General features: G+C 37.9%; 2 protein-coding genes across 2 annotated transcripts; one reads left to right on the top strand and one right to left on the bottom strand.

Annotated features, from left to right (window-relative positions):
* Positions 1 to 4,655: 4,655 nt before the first annotated feature.
* On the top strand, positions 4,656 to 7,170 carry LOC122038149 (tubulin beta chain-like). Its single transcript, XM_042597767.1, has 3 exons — positions 4,656 to 5,171; positions 6,030 to 6,299; positions 6,378 to 7,170. The coding sequence occupies exons 1-3, from the start codon at positions 4,778 to 4,780 to the stop codon at positions 7,052 to 7,054; spliced, it is 1,341 nt and encodes a 446-aa protein (XP_042453701.1). The 5' UTR covers positions 4,656 to 4,777; the 3' UTR covers positions 7,055 to 7,170.
* Positions 7,171 to 8,081: 911 nt separating this feature from the next.
* Positions 8,082 to 10,118, bottom strand: LOC122038148 (cytokinin hydroxylase-like). Its single transcript, XM_042597766.1, has 4 exons — positions 9,759 to 10,118; positions 9,467 to 9,696; positions 8,646 to 9,260; positions 8,082 to 8,580 (listed from the first exon to the last, which is right to left on the bottom strand). Exons 1-4 carry the CDS (start codon positions 10,006 to 10,008, stop codon positions 8,146 to 8,148), a joined length of 1,530 nt encoding a protein of 509 aa, XP_042453700.1. The 5' UTR covers positions 10,009 to 10,118; the 3' UTR covers positions 8,082 to 8,145.
* Positions 10,119 to 11,709: the final 1,591 nt, after the last annotated feature.

The following is an 11,709-nucleotide window of genomic DNA, read 5'->3' as shown; positions in this document are numbered from 1 at the left end:
CCTTTTCGTCCGGCCAGTCATACATGCCGGTCCACTTGAGATATTCCAGGTAGTGTGCTCTGTGGAGACTGATCGCAGTATTGCTACTTTATGCCTTCGACCGAGTGGGTCACCCGCTCGGCCGTACAATCCTGTTCAACGAGCGTCGGAACCCTAACTCCTCGCCGGGTGCCTTGGACTCTGATGGGACCCCGTTTGGCCGACCGGTCTCCTCTCCTCCGGTCGGCCGTTCGGCCCTTTGACTTCTATGTGGCGTTGACTTCCCTCAGAGGTGGGTCCCTGTTCTTATCGCCGGATCAGAGGGTATTAATTTTGAAGAGACATTCTCCCCAGTAGTGAAGTTTGTGTCAATACGTGTTATCCTAGTTATAGTAGTACAATTGACATGGAATTACATCATATGGATGTAAAAATGACTTTCCTTAATGGTAATCTTGATGAGGAAATCTATATGGCACAATCAGAAGGTTACATTACTAAAGGCCAAGAAAATAGAATAAGTAGACTTAAGAAGTTTATATATGGACTAAAGCAAACATTAAGATAATAGAACATAAAATTTATTGAAGTCATTTTATCTTATGATTTCGGAATGATCAATGAGGATCATTGTCTTTACCTAAGAAAGAAAAAAGAGAAAAGTTTGTCATCTTAGTATTATATATATGTTGATGATATGATAATAGTTGGAAGTAACATAGAGTATGTGATAGAAGTCAAATTATGACTTTCATCACAATTTGACATAATAAACATGGGAAAAGCTGAGTACATCTTAAGAGTGAAGATTATTAGAGATCGATCGAAAAGACTTTTGAATTTGTCTCAAGAGGCTTATATCAAGATGCTACAACACTTCAATATATCATATTGCAATATTGACCAGACACCTGTGGCGAGAGGTACTATTCTGAGTAAAATTATGTATCCCAAGACTCTTGAAGAGATACCTGAAATGAAGAAAAAAATCATATGTCAATACTATTGGTAGTTTAATATACACTATGTTGTGTACTCGTCCTGATATAAGCTATGTTGTTAGCTTAGTTAGTCATTTCCAGTCAAACCATGATTGAGACACTGGAAAGCAATGAAGAGGATATTCATATATTTTAAAGGGATAGCAGATTATTGTCTCTGTTTCTAAGGATCAAATATAAGTCTGAGTGACTACACAGATGCAGATTGGCAGGAGACCTTGATGATAGAAAATTCACATCAGGCTATATATTCTTGCTAAATGGTGGCGTCATCTTATGGAACATCAAGAAGCAGACTTATGTAGCCCTTTCGACAATGGAAGATGAGTATGTGACTTGTGCAGCGGTTGTGCAAGAGGTTGTCCGGTTAAGAAGGTTCCTGAAGCTCTGAAGATTTCTAAGGACAATGGGAGTCTTGTTACAGTGTATTGTGATAGTAAAGTTGCAATAGTATTTTCCAAAAATCTCAAATATCACAGCAAAGGCAAGCATATAGAAATTAAGTATAATTTTGTAAGAGATATTGTCGACAAGAAAAAGATAGTTCTTGAGTACATCCCTATACTTAATATGATTGTCGATCACTTTACTAAGCCATTGAATAAAGAGTCATTTCAAGGACATTTGAAGTCTTTGGAACTTCGAAGAATGTAACATATTATAAAGACAAATAGATATATGAAAATGTCATGGCCTATTTAATGTATAAGTCTTTAACATTTGAATAAAGTCTCGATAAGCATGTTGGCAGGTTGAGATTGATCCACTCACATAAATAATCATCTCTATTTGTTAAGTATAAATAGAGGTAACACTCTTACTTATGGGACAACTTATGTAATTATGAATAGAGACATGCTCATAAGTTAAGGTCGCCTTGATAATTGTGTCAAGATGAGATTATTTATGTAATGATCGGAGTAGATGAACCAACTATTTACTAGATCTATTTAAAACTATATAGGAATTCATATATTGAATTCAGGATTAGACATTGGGTATGTTTAGATCGAAATATGTATGATGTTAGATTCAGAGAAAAACATGTACTATTTTTAGTAAAGAGAATAATATTGTAGCATGTGTTTCATACCACATGTGTTATGGCGACAAGAAGGGTAGTAAGAGAATGGATCCGTACTTCTCTACTATGTGAGACCCTTGAAATTATAAGTTAATCTTAATCTTACCCTAAATGACTATTTAGCTGTCTACTTGAAGTTTTGATCAATGACTGCTACTTTAGCATGTTTCATATTAGCTATGGGTGATACAATCTATGAAGCATAACTAGGAAAGTGGTTAATTAGAATGAATAGATTCTAACTAAAAATAAAGATTAAAATTGATCTACATCTTTAACATTTATTCACTTATATCAATTACATTTTTTGTTCAGTACATAAAATATAATTATGAATAATTGTATTGAATTGAAAATGTTGAACGTGCTTTTGACATAATAGTCATTATGAGGGATTAGAAATGTTCATAATGATGTAAATGATTTAATCTGGGTTAAAGGCAAGTTTTTGATATCTTTGATTCATTCTATATTGGAGCTATGTTAGGTGTAACAATCTTCTTAGTAATAATTGTTCAATATGCTTGCTATCGCATGAATCATTTTCTCTAAGGTATGGATTGGATGTTCTTATTTGATATTTGTGATTAATTAATTTTTTGCTCTGGTCTTTGTGACTTAATTATCATATAGTCTATGTGATTTACCTGAGCTTTGTGACATATAACTTTTATGCATTAACTTGGACGGGTGAGAGATGTTGGACGTTGTAAATATTACAAAATTTGCAATGTGAGGAAGTGAAGGAGGTGATCGGTTCATCTCCCTCCATTTAATCTCAATGAAATATTATTAAAGTATCAGTTAAAAATTGATGTAAACTTCCTATATATCTCTACGACAAAGAGCAATCAAAAGGTGACGGGGGTGCAAGGTGAGGCAAAGGAGAACACCAATGAACAGAAGGGATTTGGTTTACGACACTTCTGAGAAGGTTCCAAGGTGGTGATCTTCTCGGTGTCATGAGCATCTTTATAGTGCGACATCGTCTCCAATGTCTTCTCCAAGTTTCTTCTCCAAAGAGTACTGTAAGTCTTTATTGTTCTGTACAATAGTTCTACAGTTAATCCCTATGGGCAGAGGTAAGCACATACAAATGCATCAAACCCTAACTTCACAAATCACCGTCTACATCTTTCTCCTCCATCTGAGACTTACTGGAGCATCAGAGTGCTTGCGCCGAGGCACTCTTTAGTCGTCATTCTAACCTACTCTCTTTGGTGCTTTCTTCCTAGGCTTCATCGGAGCGCTCTGCAAATCCTCGTGGCTAGATGATTGACGGCTTAGTCAATCTCGACGCTCATTCATCAATGAGTTGTTCATCAGCAATCTCAAATAGGATCAATTATCAATGATAGAAACGAAGGGGCAACATGGTAAGAGAATATATTATACATTAAAAACTATATTAAACAAATTTATCTAATAAAAAAAAGTAAAATTATATAAGAAAAATATATTTTTTATTGTAGGAAGTACAGATATATCAGTCGTTTTACTTTGATTGCCTACCTCCTAATTGGGATCCAAATTTTTGTAGGCAAAAATTAGAAAGGACCTAAATTTTACAAATCATGGTTCTTTTTTCAAATAAAATAAAAATAAAATGGCATCTCATTCCTTGGATTTTATCTTGAAAATATCTTTAATTTTAATATTATTGAGTAACTGATATAACGTATAGAAATTACTTGATAACTAAAATAATACCTAGAAGATATTCAATAGTTGCTATAATTTATTTATATATCATTTAATTTAACTAAAATGAAATAGAAAATTTTTCATGTAAATAGCCGCTATACATTGTAATTAAATCCAAAACTCCATTGTAATTAAATCCTAAACTCAAAATTTTGAACAATATTATATCAATTTTTTTATTAATTTAGTTAAAAAATTTTAAACTTTATTAAAATCATTTAGCTACTACAATACTAATAATATTATATTAAATATTACATATTATAACAGCTATATAATAACTTCTACACATAACATTTAATGGTAGCTATTATAATTACTTTAAAAATAAAAAATAACATTATAATAATTACCTAAAAATTTCTATACATGGTAACATGTACTCTATAGATACTGTAATAATGGTTGAATAAAGAGTATTTTTGAGATTAAATGATTGATGGGATGTCCATTCGTTTGCTTTTAATTTGGAGTGTCGTTTTAATTTTTACCTAATATTTTTTTTGCAGAATTACATATAACTCCCTTCCTTTTTGAAAATTCTCCAAGATAGAACAAGAAGAAGATAGATACTTTTACGTAATGCTATTTATGCGTAAACTGATATTAATTTGTAGCCAAATTTGTTGTAATTTTGAAATGACACACACATTTATCAATTATCTAAACTTAGGTCTCAGTTACATTTACTAAATTTGATGCTAAAGTTAGAAAGTTAATCCTTGGTAATTACACCACTGGTACCGAAAATTTTAAAATGACGATTATCGGAACCCCATAAATTATTTTCGTTCAAAATTCAAAATTCCCGCCTAAAAGCTAACGTCCGCTATGTTACCGTCTCCTTATCTGCGATGGTTCCGGTTTCGGTCCAACGTCCGTCATCTTCCCGTGCGATCGATTTCACGAAACCAAATAAACGTTGCGCCTCGCCGTCTGCTACTTTCTGCCCTCCTCTCTTCTTTTCCGTTTCTGATCTCTGCTCTCTGCTGCCATCGTTGACGCCGCCATGAGAGAAATCTTACACATCCAGGGAGGGCAATGCGGGAATCAGATCGGAGCTAAGTTCTGGGAAGTGGTGTGCGTGGAGCACGGGATCGACGCAACGGGACGCTATGGCGGAGACTCGGAGCTCCAGTTGGAGAGGGCGGATGTGTACTACAACGAAGCAAGCGGAGGTCGTTACGTTCCGCGTGCGGTGCTCATGGATCTGGAGCCGGGAACCATGGACAGCATCCGTTCCGGGCCGTATGGCCAGATCTTCCGACCCGACAACTTCGTCTTCGGTCAGTCGGGCGCAGGCAATAACTGGGCCAAGGGCCATTACACGGAGGGAGCCGAGCTCATAGATGCTGTACTCGACGTCGTGAGGAAGGAGGTTGAGAACTGCGATTGCCTGCAGGGTCCGACCCCGATTCTTTTAACCCTTGTTTGCTACTCTTCAATTAAGATGTCATTTTGTTCTCATTCCTGGGCTCAATGCTGTCATTCATGTGTGAGGTCGTAGATCCTTCATCGTTATTAATACCTTGTTGAATTTGTTAGGGTTTATGCTTATTTGACATTGATAAACACGATCTAAATAGTTTTCTAAGGTGTCGTAGTCTAGTTGGTATGTTTCATTTCTTAGCAGAGTGTTAATTTTCTTTCATTTCTGATATCAAATATAGTAGATTGTTTATCAGGATAGCGGGAGTTTCTTCACTAACTTGATGAATTTGAAGTTATATAAACCGGCAAAGATGAGATAAATTGTTTGTGCATTTCCATGTTTGGTACTTCCCTCGATTTTTCTATTAACTTCTGTTTATTTTCCATGTTGCAACCATATTCTTTTTCTAGTCACTTGTGTGCGCATATGGGTTAAATTCTACATGTTGAATATGTAAACTTTGCACGATACATATAGATCTTTCAAAATGCAGGTGGTCTCATTTATCTTGGCTGATTATTGGTTGTTTTTTTTTCAATACTAGTAAATAGATGATTATCTCTGATAGGAATTAGTAGTTTATGTTGACGAGCTTATGCTTTTCTACAGAAACAATGCCGAGAATGCACAATTATTTCTGTTTTATTCTGTTCAAATTGCAGTGAAGTTTAAAAAAAATGCAAAATGTTTTTCTCTTAATCATTCTATTTATTCAATAGGATTTACTATTTTATATTCTTTATTAACTTGACGGTTTGCAATTAATGAGCCTTTGGTTGATATCACAGAATTAACTAAACTAATATGATTCCCTCGTCACGTTAATCAGGTTTCCAGGTTTGCCATTCACTTGGAGGTGGAACTGGTTCTGGCATGGGAACGCTACTAATATCCAAGATCAGGGAAGAGTACCCAGATCGCATGATGATGACATTCTCTGTCTTCCCATCCCCAAAAGTATCTGATACAGTCGTCGAGCCCTACAATGCTACTCTGTCAGTTCATCAGCTAGTTGAGAATGCTGATGAATGCATGGTGTTGGACAATGAAGCTCTCTATGACATATGCTTTCGTACTCTAAAACTCACAACTCCTAGCTGTAAGTATTTGCAGAACTAATATTTTTTTTTGTTCATTTCATTAAAATTGACACTTTTTTTGTGTTGAACTTAATCAGTCGGTGACTTGAACCATCTGATATCGGCCACCATGAGTGGGGTTACCTGCTGTCTTCGCTTTCCTGGGCAACTCAACTCAGACCTTAGAAAGCTAGCTGTTAATCTCATTCCTTTCCCTCGACTCCACTTCTTCATGGTTGGATTTGCTCCTCTTACATCGCGTGGATCTCAGCAGTACAGAGCTCTCACTGTTCCCGAGCTGACGCAGCAGATGTGGGATTCTAAGAACATGATGTGTGCAGCTGATCCTCGTCATGGCCGTTATCTGACTGCATCTGCTATGTTTCGTGGCAAAATGAGCACCAAAGAAGTTGACGAGCAGATGCTTAATGTTCAAAACAAGAACTCATCTTACTTCGTGGAGTGGATTCCAAACAATGTCAAATCGACTGTTTGTGATATACCTCCAACTGGATTGAAGATGTCATCTACATTCATTGGAAACTCGACTTCAATTCAAGAGATGTTCCATCGGGTTAGTGAGCAGTTTACCGCCATGTTCCGAAGGAAAGCGTTCTTGCATTGGTACACCGGAGAGGGTATGGATGAGATGGAATTCACTGAGGCTGAAAGTAACATGAATGATCTCGTTGCTGAATACCAACAGTATCAGGATGCAACAGCTGATGATGCGGAATACGAAGAGGAAGAAGGTGATTATCAAGAGGAATCTTAGGTAACTTTCAACCATGAATGCTTCAATGTTGTGTCATGAACTTTACAATTCAGATCCGAATCCTCTTTGATGACTTAAATTGTTGGAATTATGAAGTAATTGTCTTTTGCTTTTGAGTTGCCATGCGTAATTCATGTTTCTGTTTTGCTATCTCTTGCCCCTTTATCTAGTTTCTCTTATCTATGCCAGATTACACAGATTGATACGAGAATATCAAGTTTTATCAGTAGTGAAAAGCAAGACAAGTATGTTTTCAAATTAACAATAGTTGATATTGTTAAGATTAACATTAGTTTGAGTAACGTTATATATTTGCTTCTGGTTTTGGGTTTGGAGGAATTTATTGGAGAATCTTAACCATCTGCCCATATGAATACATGTGAACGTTGACCTAACTACTTAATAATTGTTTCAGTTATTATATGCACAGAAGGCATACATGGTTGACCTGCTCATGTGTACGCGTCGCACGCACCAAATAATGCAAATTGCTCTCCTTTAAATTGCCATGCTTTCCGATGTGAAATCCATCTATGGATATTGACTAGATTGACTCAATCGATTTTGGACAGCGCGTGTTCACTGCAAAACGTTACGAGTCAAAACAGTAGAAAGACTAGGATAGTGGAGGAGATGTGATCACACAAAGACTAGAGAAAACGATTAAGAATGTCAAAGTAAATTTAATGCATTCCTTGTAGACTAGGGCATAGACAAAAATAAATGCACGACCTCACGACTGAGACACGGAGGTTTCAAACAAATAAGGTCAAATCACAAACATTAAGAAGGTCAACAAGTCAACTTGTATCGAGTGCTGAAGAACCGGTCCTTTTTCCATGGCTAGTAAGTCCAGTGTGGAGAGAGGGAAGCGTGAAACCAGAACTTTGAGTGTCATGTAAAATTAGATTATTTAGGATGTAAGGTGCTCGCAAGGTTATTATTGATTTTAAGATTTTACATTTTTTCCGTATACATATAAACTTTATCTTTTCTTTATATTTTTATAATAATTTCACATCAGCTGAAGGATAATGCCATCTGAATATGACGAGTCTGTTTCAAAACTAGTGCAAATAATTCTAACTTTGCTAGTCTTCAACGTTGTGAAGAATGAGACGCACTCCGCGAGAAGGCCGGAGTGACAGCATGATCCGCGGCGCGTGATCGTTCGCCGGTGAAACCGACAGGAAAAACCGGCGAAGGACTAGGCTGAGCACGACCTTGAACTCCATGGCGGCGAGGTTGCGCCCCACGCAGGTCCTACCCCCGAACCCGAACGGCAAGTACCCCATCCGGTGGTTGCACCCACCGTAGATCCGGTCCTCCTCGAACCTTTCCGGCCTGAACTCGTTCACGTCATCGCCCCACAGCTCTGGGTCGTGGTGCATGCCCACCACGTCGACCCACATGTTCGTCCCCTCGGGTATCACCACGTCGCAGACGCGGACCTCCTCCCTTGCTTGCCGTTGAACGTTCGGCGCCGGCGAGTACAACCTGAGCACCTCGTTCCACACCCACCCCATCTGCAATTGCAAGTCTTCTCGTGTTAATTTCCACCATATTGAAGGATTACTTTCATTTGATTTACCTTTGTTAGCTTGGAGAGCATGTCGGAGTCGAAAGGACCCCCGCCGGAAACTCGCGCGATCTCTTCCCTGAGAATGCTCTGCCACTCTGGATGCAGAGCCAGCAAGAACAGGGCCCAAGACAGCGCCAGCGCGGTGGTCTCGTGGCCAGCGAAGAAGAAGGTCTTGCACTCGTCGGTCAGCTCCCTGGCCGTCAACTTCCTCCCTCTCCCATCTCTATCCCCGGCCTCGAGGAGCCCTCCGAGCAGGTCATGCCCCTGCTCCGGCATTGAATCACTGTTTTTCTTTCGTCGGGAATGGATGATGTCGCGGAGAAGCCGATCGGCGTCCTTCCCCAGCCTCCGGGCGTCGTAGGCCTTCTTGGCGCAGAGGATGTGGCCTAATGGGACTCCGACGAGGCGGCCGGACCGGAACAGCATCTGCTGCAGCAGCTGCAGCTTCTGGAACACCCGCTTCCCTTTCTCTTGGCCGACGCCGAAGCTGGTCTTGGCTATGATCTCCGCTGCGTTCTTGGCGATGCCTTTCTCCACGTCTACTTCATGCCGGCCAGCCGCCACCTCGTCGCTCCAGTCCTCCAATAACTTCTGCGTCGTCTCCTCCATCACCCTTATCATTCTCTGCAAACGAATCATATAAACATACAAAAATCAAACAGTGTACACGCACATAACGCTTAATCAATATACCGACCGATCTGTTCCATGAGGTGACGAATGGTTATAGTGTGACAGATTTATTATAATATATTGATCGATCTAATTCCCGATTGTAAGTTTGATGACTTCGTATAAAGAGCGTAATCATCTTTTACTATCTCACGTACCTTGAGATTGGTGGCGGAAAATGCTGGGGCAATGATTTGTTTGTGGCGAGCCCAATCTTCGCCTTCGAGCATGACAAGGCCGCGTCCAAACATGGGCTCTCTGTCGAGCTTGAACACATTGGGTTTGCCCCATTTCTTGCCCATCGCACCAGCCGTGGCGAGTTTGAGGAACTCGGGGTCGGCGATATACAAGAAAGGCTCCGTGCCGAGCCAGTAAATGAAAACCTTTCCTGCAAGCAAAGTTCGATTTAAGATAAGAAGTAAGTAGAAAAGCTCATGAATTACTACTCACCGTAAGCTTTCCTCCATCTGGAGAAATAGGGGAAGACAGAGGAGTGTATATCGTGCAGGAAATTAGGGGGCCTTTCAGTGTTCTCCTTGCTCATTTCCATGAGGTTTCCGAAGGGGAAAAATGGAGAAGGGCCAGAAAAGCCGTTCCTTTGGAGCCTGCGCCAGCTAACTGCCGGAGAGAGCCAGAAGACATTGGCGATGGCTGCAAGAAGCAGGAGGAGGAGAAGAAGGCAGCCAAAGTACAAGAACATATCGTAGTAGTTACCCACTAATACTGTATATTAATTATTGAATATCTGCTATCTTATTAATTTGCAGGAGACTGAGGAGGAACGATGGGTTCGTTTTATAGAGGAGAGGAATGATTGCAGAGTTTGAGGGGTGATCAGAGAAGAAGGAACAGAAAAGAAAAAAAGTTCAGCTTTTAAATTTTGTAAGGTATAGATTTGTCCAAGATATGAACTTCCGACGAGAGCGTCTATGAAACCGCGGATGGAGGTCGGCTAGTGGTGCAAGATGACGTATAATTTATTCCGTGATTGATCAGTGGATAAAAAAACAAAACAAAAATCATTGTGTTAGGCTGTTAGCCGTTTCTTGTGGAAAAAAATTCTGTAAAAATAAAAAATGATATTGTTTTTTTAATGATATAGGTTAAAAAATAAATGTTAAATTCAATTTTTTTAGAAAATATAAAAATATAAAAAGGTCAAGTAGAGTAAAAAGAATATATTGAAATAAGAGATAATAAATTAACTATACGCAAGAGTTGGTACCAAATTTAGAAGAAGCTTTTCTGCTCTTTAGATCTTTTTGTGTCTCCAAAAAATGAGATATGTGTACATATTTTTCTGAAATATGCAGCTTTACCAAGTAGAAGTAGATGCTGCATCCATGCATTCTTCTTTCAGTGTCCTTGTTGATAAGCAGAGCTTTACCAACTCAATGAATAGTTTCTGAGATAAGCAGAGTTTTTCTTCTGCATTTGCATTTGCATTTGCATTTGCACCCATGTCTATTATTATTGAGGCATTGGCAATGCTTTGCTGAGATCCCTTATTCTGCTCGTGCTGCTATTCATTCAGACAGCCTTCATTCAATATATCCAGGTAGAACCACAGGTAATGAAATTAATACTGAGAGAGATAGTCAAAGGCTCTTAAGAAAGATCTTCAATTCCAATAAGCTACTGTTGTTAATGTTTGTTGTTTATATGCTCGTCTGTTAACACTATATATCGCAGAATTACTCATTTCAATTATCATTATATTTTAATTTTGTAGTTTAAAGTGCTTGAGAAGTTGGTCCCGAAGAAAGGTGTTATAAGTCAGTTAGTTAGCAAAGGATATTTTGCAAAACTTAGTTGATGATTTTATTATGCATGACGCACTTCAATTCTATGAGTTTATTTCCTTTCATATAATCGAAGAAGAGTTTTTGTTTTGTATTGACTTAACATGGATACAAAGTTTGTAGATTATGTATATATATTTTTTATTTGAATCGTATAATGTTTTATCTTTTGCTAAATAATTGTATTTTAAAAAAGATTATGGATACTCATAGTTTTTATTTGTGGATATTCATATTTTCTCTTTGTAAAGTTTATGGATACTCATATTTTCTATTTGTAAATAGATTAATCTTTTGCTAAAAAATTATATTAAAAAAAATAACACTTTCGAAGTTTATTTGGTTCTTAGATTCTTATAGATATATGATTTATCAAAAAAAAAGTTTATTTGATTTCTTGAACTTCATCATTATGATCTTTCGAAGTTCTTTCATCATCGTAAAGCCCTTTTGATGGTAGTTGAAAAAATAGAATTTAAACAAGATACAAATAATGGTCTTCAATATATAAGAACAGTCTTCATTAATGGAGAGATTCATCTTTCACTTTAGTACCAATATAAGCATACAATATAAGAAATTGAATTCATTCTCCAATT

Source organism: Zingiber officinale, chromosome 1A (genome assembly GCF_018446385.1).
Source record: "Zingiber officinale cultivar Zhangliang chromosome 1A, Zo_v1.1, whole genome shotgun sequence".
Taxonomy (NCBI): Eukaryota; Viridiplantae; Streptophyta; class Magnoliopsida; order Zingiberales; family Zingiberaceae; genus Zingiber; species Zingiber officinale.
This window is presented reverse-complemented; position numbering and strand designations above follow the sequence as displayed.

Coding starts and splice junctions, on each gene's coding strand:
- LOC122038148 (XM_042597766.1), bottom strand. CDS start 10,008: ATGTTCTTGTACTTTGGCTGCCTTCTTCTCCTCCTCCTGCTTCTTGCA. Junction 9,261..9,466: donor TTTCCGCCACCAATCTCAAG/GTACGTGAGATA, acceptor ATTCGTTTGCAG/AGAATGATAAGGGTGATGGA. Junction 8,581..8,645: donor TGCTCTCCAAGCTAACAAAG/GTAAATCAAATG, acceptor TTGCAATTGCAG/ATGGGGTGGGTGTGGAACGA.
- LOC122038149 (XM_042597767.1), top strand. CDS start 4,778: ATGAGAGAAATCTTACACATCCAGGGAGGGCAATGCGGGAATCAGATC. Junction 5,172..6,029: donor GAACTGCGATTGCCTGCAGG/GTCCGACCCCGA, acceptor CACGTTAATCAG/GTTTCCAGGTTTGCCATTCA. Junction 6,300..6,377: donor AAAACTCACAACTCCTAGCT/GTAAGTATTTGC, acceptor GAACTTAATCAG/TCGGTGACTTGAACCATCTG.